The sequence below is a fragment of the Glycine soja genome, chromosome 8, assembly GCF_004193775.1.
Source record: "Glycine soja cultivar W05 chromosome 8, ASM419377v2, whole genome shotgun sequence".
In the NCBI taxonomy this organism is placed as follows: domain Eukaryota; kingdom Viridiplantae; phylum Streptophyta; class Magnoliopsida; order Fabales; family Fabaceae; genus Glycine; species Glycine soja.
This window is the reverse complement of record NC_041009.1, coordinates 19,918,206-19,937,173: the sequence shown is the minus strand read 5'-3', so window position 1 is coordinate 19,937,173 and position 18,968 is coordinate 19,918,206. Positions and strand designations below refer to the sequence as shown.

The 18,968-nt window shown below is 27.6% G+C and overlaps 1 protein-coding gene across 5 annotated transcripts; it reads left to right on the top strand.

Annotated features, from left to right (window-relative positions):
- The first annotated feature begins 324 nt into the window (after nt 1-324).
- LOC114422633 (probable LRR receptor-like serine/threonine-protein kinase At1g56130) lies at nt 325-18,518 on the top strand. Of its 5 annotated transcripts, XM_028389092.1 has the most exons (25): nt 325-435; nt 546-734; nt 4,060-4,249; nt 4,395-4,466; nt 4,601-4,672; nt 4,762-4,833; nt 5,572-5,643; nt 6,340-6,411; nt 6,501-6,572; nt 6,751-6,822; nt 6,898-6,969; nt 7,083-7,154; nt 7,550-7,621; nt 7,718-7,783; nt 8,395-8,460; nt 10,013-10,051; nt 11,394-11,458; nt 13,169-13,548; nt 14,669-14,867; nt 15,000-15,158; nt 15,575-15,693; nt 16,303-16,513; nt 16,624-16,852; nt 16,983-17,133; nt 17,892-18,518. In XM_028389092.1, the coding sequence occupies exons 2-25, from the start codon at nt 611-613 to the stop codon at nt 18,276-18,278; spliced, it is 3,105 nt and encodes a 1,034-aa protein (XP_028244893.1). In that variant the 5' UTR covers nt 325-435; nt 546-610; the 3' UTR covers nt 18,279-18,518. The 5 variants fall into 5 exon arrangements, with proteins under 5 accessions (XP_028244893.1, XP_028244892.1, XP_028244895.1 ...); XM_028389091.1 differs by lacking the exon at nt 325-435 and having other exon boundaries at nt 447-734; XM_028389094.1 differs by lacking the exons at nt 325-435; nt 4,601-4,672; nt 4,762-4,833 and having other exon boundaries at nt 447-734.
- The last annotated feature ends 450 nt before the right edge of the window (nt 18,519-18,968 follow it).

Genomic DNA, 18,968 nt, shown 5'->3' with positions numbered 1-18,968 from the left:
TAATATATAAAAGTAGCTTAATTTATATATTTCTTAGTGGATCATTTTGACGAGAGAAGTTTCTCGTGCTCTATGTGCTGAGAAATGATTAGGTAGGTTAATCATCAAAGTGATCCATAATCTCGATCAATAATAATACAATAAATATATAATTTAATATTTTAAATTAATTTAGATTCTTTAAATTAAAAAATAATATAATTAATTCTTATTATGTAATTACTGATTATATTTTTAATATAGTAAATATTTTTTTTATTATATATCACATGATTATTATTGGTAGGCACTATAATAAATGTGTTGCTGCAGACCACCAATAATGTCTACATTTGCGGTGCCATCATTGAACTCGTAAGCTTTGACAAAGCTCTATAAGTTGTTGGTCACTGGTCAGAGACGCCATCTTTGCCTGTTTTGTGCAAAAGTCTTAAAGTAAACGTCATATATATTTTTCTCTATAAGTTGATTCCTTATTATCAAATACTAAGATTATTATCCTCCAAGGGTTGATCAAGTTCATATCTATTATTTTGTCTCTATAGCTTTGCGGTTATTGCTTACCAAATACCAAGGTTACTATTCTGTGAGGGTGGATCAAGTTCATATCATGGCACGGTGCATATTGTCACATGTTTTGGCTTTTGCACTTGTTGCTGGGTTGTGTGTCTTCAGCTGCTTGGTTAACGTTGCACAAGCTCAATCTGCAAACGCCACCACTGATCCTTCCGAAGGTGACTGCTTTCTGGTTTTCTTTTTCTATGTTGACAAAGAATTTTAAATCTGAAATTGATGATTAATTTTATAGTTGGTCTAAAAGGCTAAAACTTTAAGGAATTCATGAAGGTTTTTTGGAAATCAAAAGTAATTATACAGGTGAAATCAAAAGACTACTAGTTTTCTTGTTAATTTGAGGCATGTTGGGAAAGGTTTGAACTTTTGGGAATTTTCTCAGTTTCAGTTTTCCAGTGGATTCAGAGAAATAGCTAACTCTTCATCATCAACATAGGATTGAACTATTCATATTTGATAGCTGAGTACTTAAGCATGTTAAGTAAATTCGAATCCTAATTTTATATATATGTAGAATTTTTTTATTTTTTTAAAAATACAATAATATACTTGAATTATATTTTGAAAAATAAAAGATTCAATAATTTTTTTGTTCAAATTTTTTTTATTGAATGCTAATATACACCAATTAAGATAGATATTAGTATTCCTGGAATATATATATATATATATATATATATATATATATATATATATATATATATTATGCGAAGAAACTGTTTTCATTAATCTCTCAATTTTAAGGGAGATTACTCTTTAGCAGTTAGAAAGTATAACCTTGGTGTGCTGCAAAAAGGTTTTATGAAAGACAAACTTTTATAAAAGTGTAAAGATTAGCATATTGTGAATAAACTAACAGAGAAAAAGGAAATTATTGGTACAGTACAGATCAGTGTGTTTGTCCTGATTTCCAACAGTTTGTTCCGTTAGTCAATTTGCAGGTTTGCTCTATATGATATGGTATCTTATCAATAGTATTATAAAATTTGTCGGTGGTCATCTCATATGCTTGGCTACAGAGTTTTTCTAAAAAAAAAAATAATTACTCACTTTTTTACTTTTTTTTTTTGTTTTTTGTTTTTGTTTTAATCGTACAATGCATAGATTCCACATGTACTAATATATTTATATGATTTTACTAATTTTAATTTTATTCTTAAATTTTAATTGGTAGCTACCTTCCAAAGACTAGGCAGAGTCCTTTGTTGGCATATCGCATTATTGATGATAATGTAAATATTTTTTTAGAGAGGACACTTCCCGTCTATGTTTCACTTCCAAACCAAATTATATAATATTTATTTAAAAAGAAATTATTAAATAGTTAAAAATAAATTTATATCAAAATATAAATTATTTATTATAAATTTAAAATATAATTTATATATATATATATATATATATATATTTATTGCTATAAAATTTTATTATAATATAATTTATATATTCGAAACTATTTATTTTATATAAATTTTAGTTATATAAAACATGCTTATTGAGTACGTCGCTTAGAATAAATACTATTTTTTTATTAATCTCGTATATTGTTATTTAATTTTTATCAATCTATATAAATTAATTTTTAAGATTTTAAATTTGTGCATAATATATGAAATCCAAAGATGTAGAGATACAAAATAACATATTTTATTAAACAAGTTGTTTCTATGTATATAATTTCTTTCTTAATTTAAAAACATGTTATCTTTAATTTAATTTAATTTTATTTAATAAAAAAATCACATTTAGTTCAATATGTAATTTTATCATTATTTAATAATAATATGTTTACATTTATATTTAAAAATTCTTATATAATATATGTTTACTTATTTTACAGGTCCTGATACTTTTCTCAAAATTTTAATTAGGTTCCCGATTTTTTTTTCTTTTTAATTTGTTTCCTAAACTTTTATTTTTTATATTTTTCAATTGGATCCTGTTGTCTAATTGTTATTATAAAAAATTATTCATAAACACCTACTGTCTAATTGTTATTATAAAAAATTATTCATAAACACCTACTTAGAGGTGTGGACAACATGCACTAATGTTTTTGGAGGATCATAAGTACAATTAAGTCAAATGTAAGGTATTTTTATAAAGTTTCAACTTTCACATGTTAATTCAACCTAAATATTCTCCTTTACAATTATTTAACTTTGCATAAGCTTAAAAAACTATATAAAAAAAAACTCATATAATTGACTCATATAACATATTCCAAAAGCACTAGTCCACTCACCTCTGGTGAGTTTGACCTATAAATATAATATATGCAATATAGAGGAAAGAAGTTTTGTTGTAATATATATATATATATATATAATATAATAACTCTTATTCTTTTTTTAAAAAAATCTTACTGATATGTCTGTCTATGTCTCTGTCTGTGTGGTTTTTTATTGTTTAGAATTTTATATGCTGTATATGTAATTAGTGTGGTTGAAATAGAATAGTGAAAGGTTAAAATAAAATTGTGAAATAATTTACAATAGTATAAAAAAATTTAACATTTTGAAGAAGAAAAATTAACGAAATGTAAACATAAACACAAACATTACGTTGGTTTGAATGGAACTATACTTAGATTTCTTAAATATGATCTCAATTATTTAATAAAATTAGTACATATTTTATACTTATAACTTAGTAAAAAAATTAAACAAATAGACATGGTAAGGAAAAAAATAAAACTCAATTATCAATGTATTTTCCTTAATTTGAAACAACCTATATAGGAATAGACCGTTCGTGTGGTGTCATATCCTTATTTTATATTTCTCATTCTTAATAAAATGTATTTGAGTAAAAAATATAAATTTATTATTATTTTCTTTTTTTATTTTATATTTCTTTTGTATTAAACAACTAAAATATATTACTTTCTTAGTATTAACATTTTTTCTTTTTATTCTTTTACTTTTTCCCCAAACCACATGTGTCCTTAAATATAAGATTCAGTTGACACTCTTTAAGAAAGTTGATTTATTTATTTAGTAGCGTTAAATTTGCTAGCAATTTATATTATTTTTTTAAAATTGCTCTTAAAATTATTGGGCTTGTCATCTTTCTTTTTCTACTTAATTACTTTCGGCATAATTAATTAATGTGTGTTAGTTTTCTTCTCCAATCATTATAAAAGAGAGTGTATTTATCTTTTTAGTTCATCACATTTATTGTAAAATAATTAAGAATATTTTAGTAAAAAAATAATTAACGCAAAAAGACAACTTGAAAAGAGTCTTGCAAGAATACAAATAAATTTGAAAAAAGGTCTTATATTTAAGAGCAAAAGTAGTATATATATATATATATATATATATATATATATATATATATATATATATATATATATAAGTTAATTTTTTCAAAGAATAAAGTCTTTCTTTCTCGTTTTTCTCTATTATTTTTCAAATTGAATCTTATTTTTTTTTCTTTTTATCCTGAGTACATATTCCTCAAAAGGTGAACTTATGAATGCAGCAAGAGCTTTAAATTCAATCTTCAGCAAATGGGATATATTGGCAAACCCAACTCAATGGAATATTAGCAGTGAACTTTGTAGTGGAAGAGCTATCGATGCTACCACCACCATCGATGACACAACTTTCAACCCATTCATCAAATGTGATTGCTCCTATGACAATAGAACTACTTGTCGCATCACAGCATTGTATCTTTCTATTTCTCTCTAAAAATTACTTTTAAATTTATTTTGAATAAATTTGTGTTATCATTTCAAAGTTAAAAATTTGCTATAACTATAGCAATTTAATACTCTTTTGTTTTGTTTTGTTTTTTTTTTCTGAATGGAACAGAAAGGTTTATGCAATGAGCATAGTTGGTACAATTTCAGAAGAGTTATGGACTTTGACTTACCTCACCAATTTGTATATTTTCTTCACCACCACTACTACTACTACTTCTATCATTATTATTTAATGCAATTTTAGCTTTTGATTAGTTGTTCTCATGCAAGAATCACATACTTTTTATATACTAAGTTCAATTAAATTGCAAGCAGAAATCTTGCCCAAAATTACTTGACGGGTTCTCTACCTCCAAACATTGGAAATCTAACTCGTATGCAATACTTGTAAGGCAATTGGACCCAAGTTGAAGTTATAATATTTTGTGTATTGTTGAGACACATAAATTTTAACATTCAAGTTTATTATTTGTTAGGAGCATTGGCATCAATAATTTTTCTGGTGAACTTCCAAAGGAATTGGGAAATCTTACAGAGTTAAGATCATTGTACGTAATTTACTTTGAGTTTTTCTTTTCTATTTATGAAGGTATCAATGGGTTGCTTTTTAGAATCAAATAGTCACCAAGAGATTTAGTGTCTAATATAAGTCTTACATTGAGTAAAATAAGAAATTTAATGTGATAGTCAAGTGATGAGGTTCTTCCATCCAATGAACTATTTTTTTTGTTGGATGTTTAAGTCATAACAATGTCCCTTGTACTATGAGTCTTGGGTGTTAGTAAAGATTTTAATTAATGGTGTGAAAGTAGATTGATCCAAATGGGCTGAAATGGGCCAAAGTTCATTTGGACCATTAAATTAGAATGACATATATGTGTAAAGAAAAAGATATCATGGTCTTGTGATGGATCTTTTGATAATTTTCGTTTGTTTCTCTAGTAATGTAATTAATGAAGTCTCTAATAGATAAGGATGGGACTATAAGTGATGAATTTAATTAACAAAAAAGGCATATTGTAAAAAAAAAAAGAGTTATAAACTAATAAAAATCCATGTGGAAAATTTTGACTTGAAATAATTGTTTTCCTTTTGACAATCAATGACTAGTTAAGTATACCTAAATGATTAAGAGAGAAATTTAATGTTTTTTTAGAATTTATTTATACATAATAGTTGTTCTCTTTAATTAATCTTAAGATTGTTTTGTTATGGACACATGATGGTAGGCACGAGAAATTTATCTTGACGACATTGATAAGATTTATAATTTGTTAAATTTTTAGGGCTTTTGGGTCAAACAAGTTCAGAGGATCTCTTCCATCAGAACTTGGGAAACTGACAAATTTAGAGCAAATGTAAGTACTTCTATAGTTTTACCTTTTATATGTACTAGTAATTATTTTAAATCAAGTTTGGGTCATATATATTTGTTCTTTTACATAGACTCTCGTACATATACACTAACTACACTCATTCATTATTTTTACATTGTATGCCAAAATATTGTCCACCTATTATATTTTATTTTATTTTAGAAGTGTAGCAGCAAAATTAAAATTTTGGCAAGCCATAAATACATTGCTACCATAAATTATGGAATGACTATTAAGTAAAAGTCACTCTGTCCATCAATTCACTTTTCCTTGAATCTTATTGTCCAAAGATTTATGTGTCTAACATTAGTAAATCTTTTTTGTTTATAATGTTACTGAATCATACCTCAAAGTTGCAGTGTAGTCCTATATGAGTTTCTATATTCTTGTGTCCTATCTCTACTTTTTCAAATATGGTTTACAGTTGCAACCAACAATATCCCTAAGAAGTACATGTTTGGCCCATACTCAAATACATATAACAAACAATTATTTATTATTGTCCATACTCATCAATGAGCCTTTTATATTGTCATAAGTATACATTTTTTTGAATAATGAGTTGGTTTTGGATAATGTAAAGTGTTAGATTTTTTTTTTATTCGAAATTACATTTTCTTGCAAAGTTGTATATCTTTATCATGATACAATACTAATTTCAAAGAATTTTGCCTACAGTTACTTTGATAGTTCAGGAATTAGCGGTCCAATTCCTTCCACATTTGCAAACCTTAGGAATTTGAAACAAGTGTAAGATATTCCTAATCTAATGCACCTAATATGATAATAGACTAAAAAGGAACTTCTACAATGATAAAAAAAATTTCTATTCATTTTAGATGGGCTTCAGACATGGAACTCACAGGAAAAATACCAGACTTCATAGGGAATTGGTCTAAGCTTCAATCCTTGTAAGACAACAATACAATTTTCTCTTCCTCCTTTAATTGAAATATGTAGGTGAAAAATTTTGGGCAAAAATCAATTATATTGGATGTGGAATTAAAGTTTTCCTTTGATTGTTAATTTCATATTCTATTCCAAAAATGAGTATTAATAATTTTTGTGAATTGTTGTATGTCTTGATAGGAGATTTCAGGGAAATTCTTTTAATGGCTCAATACCATCATCATTTTCTAATTTGAGTTCTTTAACAGAATTGTAAGTATCACAATTAGTTTATTTGGTTATTGTTGACTTATGAAAGCTAATATATCATGTATGAAATAAATGTAGGAGAATCACAGGTTTATCTAATGGGAGTTCCTCATTGGAATTTTTAAGGAATATGAAATCTTTGACTATCTTGTAAGGCCTCAACTTTGCTAATGATCATGGCTCACACTATCATGTATATTGAATTATTCACTTGTTTTTATCTTCCTAAAGGTAGTCCAAAATTTTTGTTACAATTGTTGCAGAGAACTGAGGAATAACAATATTTCTGGTTCGATTCCATCCACCATTGGAGAGTTACACAATTTGAAACAGTTGTGAGTATCACCTATTTGTGTTAAACTAGATTCAAATGAAATTATTATGTAAAAGGTGTTAACTAGAAAGCAAGAAACTAGTCAATGATGTTATTCCATGGTATATCTCCAATCTGAGTATTGGCTAGTTATATGAGAGATATCTTAAAATAAGTACTTGTGCTTTCAAATGAATCACTAGCTTGTTGTTCATTTATCTTTTTTACTTTTGTTTTTTTTTTCATTGTTATGTGATAGAAAGATATAACTTTTCAACTTATTTATCATACAAATAAGATATTTGTACATTTTATTTTCTTTATTTACAAAAAAGAAAAGAAATTAAGTATCTTTTCTTATAGTTGTGTCCTACCCCCATATTGAGAAAATTATATATTTTTTTATGGTTTTTGCAGGGATTTAAGCTTCAATAACATCACAGGACAAAATTTGGGATCAATTTTCAATTTGAGTTTGCTCACTTACTTGTAATATTGCATTCTTAAGAAGTTACGCCTTGATTTGTTGGTATGGTATTGTACAAAGTTGAAATGATTTTTCATTTTTTTTATTTCAAATCATAGGTTTCTTGGAAATAATAAATTCAATGGCACCCTTCCGATGCAGAAAAGTTCATCTCTTGTAAATATGTGAGTAAGATTGACATGTTTGAATTATGGAGGATGGAATTTATAGCTATACTAATTCAAAATGCTAGGGCAAAAGTCTTTTGAGGATATGTATAGATAATCATATGTATTGGATAAATGGTAGTCATCTATTAGGTCTACAATGATTGAATACTAATGCCAAAAAAGAAAAGCTAACATAATCTATCTTGATGTTTTTTTTTTTACTTTTTCCACTTTTCTAACTCATTTTTGGAATTTCTTTGCTATAATTTTTTTTAATGATGTTTTATAACATCTTTATTTGTTATGATGTTTTCATGAGATAATTTATAATTTACATATTTTTTGTTAGTGTTCTAAACTTCTACTTTATTTGGTCATGCCCATTCATACTTATTTTGTTTATAAGAGTGTTATATATGACACTTCTATCAATACTTGTATTTGTGATCATATTAACTTCTACAGGGTTAGTAAGAAGTGACTATTTAGGTATACTTGTAAACACAAGAGTTTGTCTACTCATATTAACATTAAACTTAGGCAATTTTTTTACACTAATTTTAGTTTGAAACTACTTCATTCCTCATGTATTATCCTTTATTTGATTCGACTTAACATGCTTGCAGAGACTTGTCATACAATGATCTATCGGGTAGTCTCCCCTCTTGGGTAAACGAACCAAATTTACAACTGTAAGTATCGCGATTCTATATTCCCCCCTCCCCCCCCCCCCCCCCTTTTACTTATCAATTTGTTAGCAAACACCAAATAAAATGGGTCTATGTGAATGTTTTAAATCTCGGATAATGGGGTGTAGTGGTTGGCACCAAAATTGATATAGCAAGATAGTGTAAAGTGGGATAGTTGCTATTGTAAATTTTTTATATAGTTTATTAATGTATAATATGCATATAAATGATAAAATTTATTCAAAATTAATGGCATTCATAAATTAACAATAAAAATGACATAGGTGTCTTATACAAAACATACAAGTAAATATACCAACAAAAATCAAATAGAATTTTCCTAGATAGGATTTATCAATTATCATCATCATCTTCCAAATAAAAGTATTATTTTATCATTTTCACTACTATTACATCTAAGGATTTCAGTTTTAGAAATTAAAATCCCAAAAATAGCCCTCCAAAAATGTCCTAATATCTCTATTCAAAGGGATATTTTTGAAATCAACACATAACACCTACTACAATCATTATTTAGCCAACTATTTGGTTCACTGTGACAACTACACTAAACCACTCTACTATAACGACACTGTAGTGTGCTATCTAAAACCTTCATCTAAGTTATGAACAATAAAATGAGTAATTGGGGATAGAAGACATAATGGTCTACAAGGCTATTAAATAGGATTGAGATGTGTAATAAACCAAAGAGAACACTTTTATGAATATTTCATAATGTTAGAAAACATGAAGGAAAAGTCGAACATTTCATTCTTATATTTTTTATTGTATCACATTATATACAAAGGTCAAAATATAGAGAAATTTGTCAAATGAAATAAACAATCATTCCATTTGTACAATTTGATTTTGTTCTATTACAATTTTTGTAAGCTACTCATGTGAGCCCTAAAGTTATCCATATCGAATATTTCAAATGTTTTATACAAATTGTTTTTTAAGTTGTTTTGTTTGACAACAATTTCCTAAGATTTTGTTTGAAATTGTAATCTAGAACAATTTTGATTATATTTATTTTCATAATTTAATAACCTACTACGTCAAATCATTATTTTTACAAAATTTCATCATTAATCTTGTTTAAAGTAATGTTTTCTAAATTTTGCTAGATAATTCCTAAAAGACAATAATACAATCTCAAACACTAGAATGATTAAATGAGTACCAAGAGTTAACAAATGTAAATTTAAGCTTTATTTTGAAAGAATGATGTTTATTAAAGTGATCTACATTGAAAAGGACAAAATATAATATCAATAGGATTCAAGTTAATAACATTTAACTTCATAAACATTTTAATTCATTGATGTCATGGTTAGAGTAATATTATCTTTCCACAATTCCTTTTACTATAATACTATAATAATAAAATTGTTTGTGTCTCCTCTCACTTTTAACTACCCACTAGATTTTAGTTGAGATTTTTAAAAATCATATGTTAAAAATTGTACAATAACATGATTCTCTCTCTCTCTCTAAGTGTGTGTGCTTGTTGAAACTAATTGTGATACTATTAACATATGAAATGCAGGAATTTAGTTGCCAACAACTTAGATGTCTCAAATGCCAGGTGACTATTATACACTTTATTTAATGATGATTATTTTAATAGTTCTTCAAAATTTATTATGTATCACCTATTTCTGGGCATAATATGAATTTCAATATTGCTTCTATCTAGATGCTCTTAGTTTTTAGTTGAGATTGATATGTTGGTTGCACTATTATCTCTCTTTATTTTCACAATCTTCTAATCCATTGGAAACATTTTCCTTTTAACATAAATATATCATATCTTGTTTGTCCTCTTTGATACTCATTATGTTTAACAACTTTTAATAATTTATATCATTGTAATTGATTTTGTTGATGTCCCTTTCATTTATCATTCTTTGGCCTCTAGTTACATATTTTTTACTACTATATTTTTTGAGAATATATTATGTCATGTTTAGTTGATACTCCCTCTATACTCATATATAAACAAAAATAACTACTTTCACATTGATTACCAAAGTTAGTTAAATCATTTAATTTTAGTAATCTCCAATAAAAAAAATAAGATTATTCCTAAAAAGTCCTTCTTTGAAACTTGATATATTAATAAAACAAATTCCTTGAAAATGAATTTGCAATTAAATGAAGAGTAATTTAGGAATGATATCATTAAATATGGATGAAATTAATTAGTTAGATTTGTTTATATTTGAGTCAAATATACTAAATAACTTTTTTGCTTGTATGATTCTAGAGATGTTTATTAATTGCTTCATTAGGTAAAAGTTAGCATATGTAATGGACGTTTGATATAGTCATTAACTGATTCATTTGATGTTGTTTTCATTAATCACTTTATGTACATATAATTTCCAAAGTAGATATGACAATGGAATTGCCATTATATGATGATAAAAGTGAAGAACTATTATTATAATGATTCTCTATTTCAAACTGCCATTATGATTTGAAATTTTGATAAGTCAAAGCAAGGATGCAATCTAGATGATTAAACATAATGTTTTATGAATAAATGAAATAATCCATAAGATTTTACTCTTTTAAGATTTAAAATTTATAAATCTATGCAATAACTAATTCTCATTTGGTAACACTAACAAAAAATGATTAAGTAAATATAAGTTTGTCATCCCATCACTCCTTGAACATTGTTAATACGTGCTTGGTTGATTTCCTTAAACTTTGGAAGATATTTTCACAAGAATCCTGAAGTTGTAGTTTCCATTCATATTTGGGTTTAGGTAAAAACCTTTGAAATAAATCTTAATAAATTAAACCTTTGATTTCTATTTATATTAATTGGAAAATTCATTTGTGTACCGATCTTTTATTGGGTATAACTTAAAGCCATAAGAGTTTAATTTGCAATCTAAAACATAACTTTTCTTTTGCAGTGGCTTGCCTATTGGGCTCAATTGTCTCCAAAAAAATTTTCCTTGCAATCAAGGAATTGGAAGATGTAAGTTTGACTTTGAGTTAGTTTTTGATTGATGTGAGTCACGTGAGATACTAAAACTAATTAGAAAATAATATTAGTCATACTAGTTGGTTGTAAAAATTATCCCTTGAAATATGATTAGCATTATTAAATATAATCATTTAATTTTCTGCGTATTTCTGAAAATAAAAATTATGACTATTAATTAAAATTAATCAACTTAAGTATTTTGATTGCTTTGATGAATTAGGTATTTGTTTCATTATTAATTAACATCTCGTTTGCTTGTATTCTTTGTTTTTCTTTTACTTGTTATATACAGTGTGGTATAATTATATTGTACTAGCACATATATGCTAGAGTTATAATAGGAATTGATATTAATATTGCATATAAGATAAAAACTCAAGGAAGAAATCTCCTTTTCAAGTAAAATTTATTGCTCAATAAACAAAAACACAACTACTCAAGTAGAAGAATCAAGCAAAATAAAAAAAATGAAACAAACTCTTTCCTTGATATAAACTAGTATTAATACTGAAAATGAGACTGAATTCAAGGAAATCTCTATTGCAAGGAAAAATTAGTGCTCAACAAATAGAAACATAATAACTAGAATATTAAAATACAGAAATTTCAGAAAAGATAATACAATCATAGGTGAAATGCAAAGCCCTAAGCCACCAAATTAATCATTATTCAAATACTTGTTATGCGTCTTTATTATTTTTCACTCCTCATTATTCACTTTTCTTTTTCTTTAATATCATTGGTCAATTCCCCCCGCAAATACCTTATTGCCCTTTGTACAATTTCTTACCTTTAAGTTTTCGTCTTCTAATACATTTAACCTTTTTGTCATTTTCTACAATATAAAGATTTTTAAAGTGGTTGCAATTATTTGTCTTTACAAGTCACTTACTTCTCCTTCTAGCCAACCATCATTACTTTAATTAATTTTCATTCTTGACAATTGTTGGACTTGTAAGAACAACTTTCTTAAAGATTAACCAACATATTTTAATAACCTTGTTGGACTTCTAATTTTGAAACAATTTTGCAATATCTTGGTTGATAAATAACAAAGTGGTTATTGACTACAAAATACTAATTAATTGCGCCACAACATATATAGGTTTTCGCTTTTAATACTTTTCAATGTGAAATCAGGATGGCCTAAAGGATTATTGAGTGAGGATTATTGAGTGAGCACTGCTCACTCTAGGGTATAAGAATATTATTGTCTTGAATTTCATTAAGGGGTATATGAGAATATTAATATTTAATTTTAAAAGTCAAATCAATCATGTGTATTTGCTGCCAATTTAAAATCTCAAATGATTGGGTTATAGTGTCTCAATAATATATATCTTTCTTTCTTAGTAAATAAACAATGTGTTTCATGTCCCTCAATATTTAGTCAAAATTAATTTTAGTTTCTACAATTTAAAATTAAAAATTTTGATCCTTGTATTTTTTAAAATGTAATGAATTTTATCCTTGATTGAATTAAAATATAAAAAAATTATAAATGAAATTCATAATACATAAATACAAGAATCAAAATCATTATTTATAAAATATAAAGACTAAAATTAATTTTGACCAAATCTTAAGGACCTAAAATATATTTTATCACAGAAGTATCAATCCAGTTTTATCTAAAGTCAATCTTGTTATTTAAAACTCCTTTTCATTAACTGATCAATCTCTTATCTATGATTAATGCAGACTCTGACTTTGCAATCAAGTGTGGCGGTAACCAAATTAGGTCGGCAGATGGAATAGTGTATGAAATGGACAATCAAACACTTGGTCCTGCTACATACTTTGTTACTGATGCAAACAGATGGGCTGTTAGTAATGTTGGATTATTTACGGGGAGCAGTAATCCTGTATACAAAAGTTTTGTGTCTAATCAGTTCACTGGCACTGTGAATTCGGAGCTCTTCCAAACAGCACGACTTTCTGCTTCGTCATTAAGATATTATGGCCTGGGGCTGGAAAATGGTTTTTACAACATAACCCTTCAATTTGCAGAAACAGCTATTCTAGATTCTACTAGAAGTTGGGAAAGCCTTGGGAGGCGAGTCTTTGATATTTATATTCAGGTACTTATGTCTTTATCAAAATACTTGAAAATCATAATGATTAGATACTCAGTTGGACACGTATCCAATATCTTAAACAGCTTCCTCAATGAATCTAACATTATATTTAAGCAATATATATAAGCTTTTATTGAGATGATATTTAACTCCAACCCTCTAGTTGGAGAACAAGGTTTAAAAGGCTATATAATGAAAGAATGTAGTAATTACTAATCTAAAGATAGATTTTTTTTTTCTCCGTCAATTACAATATCACATTAGTTATCTAAATTATAAAATTTATATCCTGGTCAAACGTTTTATTCATGTAGTTAAAATAATTATTTGTTTTAATTTAATTATTCCACAATTTAATTTTAAACTAAAAACTTAATTAACTGAAATTTAATCCTTTTGGATTAATTTTGTTTTTAGTCCTTCTAAATATAATAATTTTTTATCCCTCAAATATAATTTTTTTTTCAACTTTATGGAAATATATCAAATATTATTCTTGTCTTTCATACAATGTGATTTGCTTTTGGTCCCTCATTTATAAAAATAACTCATTTTGATAAATGAGGAAAATAACGCATGTTGATAAATGAGGGACCAATTGTAGACAATTTATATTTGAGGTTAAAAGAGAATATTTCTCTATTGTAGAAACTAAACACATTTAACATTTTTTTTATAATATCAATGTATTTGTACACTTGTTTGGCGAAATTTCTTAATAGACTAATAACTTATGATTTTTTGACAAGTTACATTCCAACATCACACAAGACCAACTATTTATAACAGTAGGGTGTCTTTGAATCTTCTTTATATTCTTTTCAGGTTCATGCTTCATATAAAATATTTGATGCCATCACCTTTAAATTGCAACTATATATTTAAAAAATATCATGATTTAATGCCGTGTTGATATGATTTAATGTCTTGTTTGTATACATTGACATTCTTGGAGTTTTATTGCATTATTCTACAGTATAGCTCTTCTCATGGATTGATGAGAATTGGTAGGAAAGGAAAATGTGTTTTGGACTTTTCTTCTTAATTATCTAATTAAAGGCACAACATCTACAATGTGCCTACTTTGTCTACCTTCATTTTTCTTTCCATTTGAATATTTCAGGGTACTCGTGTTTTGAAGGATTTTGATATACAGAAGGAAGCTGGGGGCATCTCATATAAAGCTATCCAAAGGCAATTTAGATTTGAAGTGACAGAAAACTATCTTGAGATTCATCTCTTTTGGGCTGGAAAAGGTACTTGTTGCATACCAACTCAAGGTACTTATGGGCCCTTAATTCAAGCAATCCATGCTATCCCAGGTAATACTATGAAAAAAATTTGGTAATTTAGATGTTTAATTACTAACCTTTCATTATGCATAATCCCTTATCAGCTAGATATTCAAAATTTATATATATTTTTAATTTGATAAATTGTTTTGTGTTGTACAGATTTCATACCTACTGTTAGTAACAAACCTCCAAGTAGTAACAACAATAATATCGGTCTAATTCTTGGAATCGTACTTGGAGTTGGAGTTGTAAGCGTTTTATCAATTTTTGCAATTTTCTGTATCATTCGGAGAAGAAGACGTCGTGATGATGAAAAAGGTAAAGACATTGTGTGAATATTTGTATAACATTTTTCTCTGACTATTTAAATTTTTTCTACATATTGCATGAGATATTTTAAGATCTAGCGGGGCATACATTACTTATGTTTCTAGACTAGAATAGGACAAACTGTCACTTCAGTACTACATATTTTATATGTTTAGGTTTCTGAATCACAACATAATCAGATGATAGAAGAAAAAAATTATTGTATTATGCTTAATAGTTCAACATTGTAGATAATGTATGTGCATTTCTATTTGTTTTTCTTATCTTAATTCAAAACATTTTGCAAAAAATGGAGAAATGATGTTCTGAACTTGAATAAAAAGAAATTTGAGCATCATCCCCGACTTCATTAAAATAAGTTCATGCTTATTCAACCTTAACTTTGTTCTTGTATGACATTGCAGAGCTTCTAGGAATTGATACTAAGCCCTACACTTTCAGCTATTCTGAGTTAAAGAATGCTACAAATGATTTTAATCTTGAAAATAAGCTTGGAGAGGGAGGTTTTGGACCTGTTTATAAGGTAATATTATATCCCTGAAGAAGATAATGATTATAAGCTACTTCACAAAAGGTTATCATTGTCAATACTGGATCAAATAATGCTCAAGGCAGCTGGTTTCACATGGTAGCGCCACAATCAGTTGAGGGGAGCATAGACTCTCGGATTTTTTACTAAGTATTTAATAAAAATTAATATTTTCTTCCTCGTAAACATTACCTTTTCCTAGTTACCCCCTAATAATTCATGTCTCTAGTGCTTTTAATTATTGATATATTTGGATCTAGCGATATTTAGAATTTTAGTATGTTTATATAATGATTTTCTTGTTAATTAAATTTACCTCACAAAAGACAAGTGTAGAGTTTTTTTTATTGTTAATTCAACTAATGATCGTTAATTATTTTTTATCATATATTTTTATATGTCATTATGTTCTTAATTGATAAATATATTTTATTTTGTTTTACTAGCTAGTGTTTCCTCTAACGTGGACTTAACTCAACCACTGCCAGTAATCATACTGTTTTGATGAATCAAATCCTTTTTCTAATACTCAATATTTTGAGACTAATATTGGAACTAAATCCTTTATTTAAGAGAATATTATTTTTCTTTTCTTTCTTCTAGGGGACACTTAATGATGGAAGAGTCATTGCTGTGAAACAACTATCTGTGGGATCCCATCAAGGAAAGAGCCAATTCATAACTGAGATTGCTACTATATCAGCTGTGCAACATCGTAATCTGGTCAAATTATATGGATGTTGCATTGAGGGGAGTAAAAGACTGCTTGTTTATGAATATCTAGAAAATAAGAGTCTTGATCAAGCATTGTTTGGTATGAGAAAATGATACTTTTTTTTCAGTGTATATGTATGAATGCTTATTTGTTTTTCTCATTTTCATTTGTATAAATAACTAAGGACAATTGTGGTTTGTTTTGGGCAGGAAAATGTTTAACCCTCAATTGGTCCACACGCTATGATATATGCTTGGGTGTTGCTAGAGGTTTAACTTATTTACATGAAGAGTCACGTCTTCGCATTGTACACCGTGATGTGAAAGCCAGTAATATTTTGCTTGATTATGAGCTTATTCCGAAAATATCTGACTTTGGTTTGGCCAAATTATATGATGATAAAAAGACCCATATAAGTACCGGTGTGGCGGGGACAATGTGAGTCATCAATACTTCATAATATTGTATTCGTTTCATGATTTTTTTTCTATAATTTATTTATGGATTGGTCTCATTTTTATTTTAATTAATTTTATACTGCCCATTTACTCAAATTCTTATCATGAAGTGGATATCTTGCACCGGAGTATGCCATGCGTGGCCACCTTACAGAGAAAGCAGATGTATTTTCCTTTGGTGTCGTGGCTTTAGAGTTAGTTAGTGGAAGGCCAAATTCTGATTCAAGTTTGGAAGGAGAGAAGGTGTATCTTCTAGAATGGGTATGCATACTGCCTCTGCTTGTAATGATTGTTATTTTCCCAAAAAAAAAATTGCTTAATGTTAATATATTTTTTCTTTTTATCATAATATAATTATACCTATATTACATTTCATATATAGGATAATAAATGAGTCTTTTCCCATATGATTACCAATTTTCAAGTGCTTAGATGACTTATTTTTTTCTTGTTACCTTTATATATATATGGAATGAGATGAACTATATAATGTGGATATATATCTTCATTAATGGTGTCTATTTTTTACCTAACTAACATATTGGCATATGGTAATCGTGAAGATGATGTCACAAAATATAACAATTGTTAAAAACATTTTTGTACAAGAATAGCTTTTGTTATATCCCTTTGGTCATAATCATTGATCAAGATTACACCTCACTCAAAAGTCACCTAGTCTACATGAAATTTGTCACACTGAGGAGCCTTGATAAACAGTGATTCTTAGAGATGTAATGGCTTCAATTAGATTGTCTATTTCATGGGAAAAATAGTTATTGTTTTTTGCTTTGTTAATTATTAGGGAAATCTTACTGGCATAATATGAAACTAAGTTTCTTCTTAAAATTATGTAGAAAGTGGTTGCATGGTTATGACAATTGACTCATGTTAATACTACTAAAAGGAATTTAGGATTCCCTCGTATTTGTCATCTTTTCAATTTGAGCACAATACATTGAAAATCATTTTATTTGCTTATTATTTTACCTTATTGTCATTGCTTTTCTCTTTCTTAGGCTTGGCAACTTCATGAAAAAAATTGCATAATTGATCTGGTGGATGATAGACTTTCAGAATTCAACGAGGAAGAAGTAAAACGTGTTGTAGGAATAGCACTTTTGTGCACTCAGACATCACCAACATTACGACCATCAATGTCACGTGTGGTGGCAATGCTTTCAGGAGATATTGAAGTAAGCACTGTAACTTCAAAGCCCGGATACCTATCTGACTGGAAATTTGAGGATGTGAGCAGCTTCATGACTGGCATTGAAATCAAAGGATCAGATACAAATTACCAGAATTCATCCGGAAGTACCAGCATGATGGGTGGTGTAGACTATTATTCACCAAGAGATGTTTCTAAACCGATCCTTAAGGAGACTCTTTGGGAGGGTAGGTGAGAATTGGTGTACTCTTTAGTGATTAGATCAAGTACTGTGGCATAATGGGTAATGGAACTACACTCCAAAAATTGTTTCCATTTTCTATTTTTCATTTTCTTTAGCCTTTTTTTTGTATTGTATACTTAATTCGTTGTGTACATAACGGCCTAAGTTAGTAATTAAAAACTGTACATCAACGTGTAAGTAATAAGCCCCAATTAGAAATGTTTATGAGGTATTACATTTTGCAATCTTTTACATATACTGTTAGAATAAAGGATGAAAGTTTGAAAAAAAAAAAACTTCAAGTCTCACATCGCTCAGGATAAACACTTGAATAATGTTTCACTCCCTATATATAGAGAGCTCATTTCTTCTTTTTTCCTTGCCCCAGTTGAGAAGCATTTCCTCAACTTTTCTTTCTCCCTCCCATATTTCAGTCGATACATTTCCGGCAAACTTCTCCCTCTTTCTTTCTGTCGCTCTAAAATTTCGGTTGGCTATAAGAGTGACTTTTTAAAGTCATATTTTTTGGTTGGCTATAAGAGTGACTTTTTAAAGTCATATTTTTCGGTTGGCTATAAGAGTGACTTTTTAAGTCATATTTTTGGTTGGCTATAATAGTGACTTTTCAAGTCATAATTTTGGTTGGCTGTAATAGTGACTTTTCAAGTCATATTTTTCAGTTGGCTATTAGAGTGACTTTTC

Bases quoted from the DNA above. Each gene is read 5' to 3' on its own strand.
- LOC114422633 (XM_028389092.1), top strand. From the start codon at position 611: ATGGCACGGTGCATATTGTCACATGTTTTGGCTTTTGCACTTGTTGCT. The intron at 4,467-4,600 runs GTATATTTTCTT...AATTGCAAGCAG, and splicing joins TTGACTTACCTCACCAATTT to AAATCTTGCCCAAAATTACT. The intron at 7,622-7,717 runs GTAATATTGCAT...TTCAAATCATAG, and splicing joins TTGAGTTTGCTCACTTACTT to GTTTCTTGGAAATAATAAAT.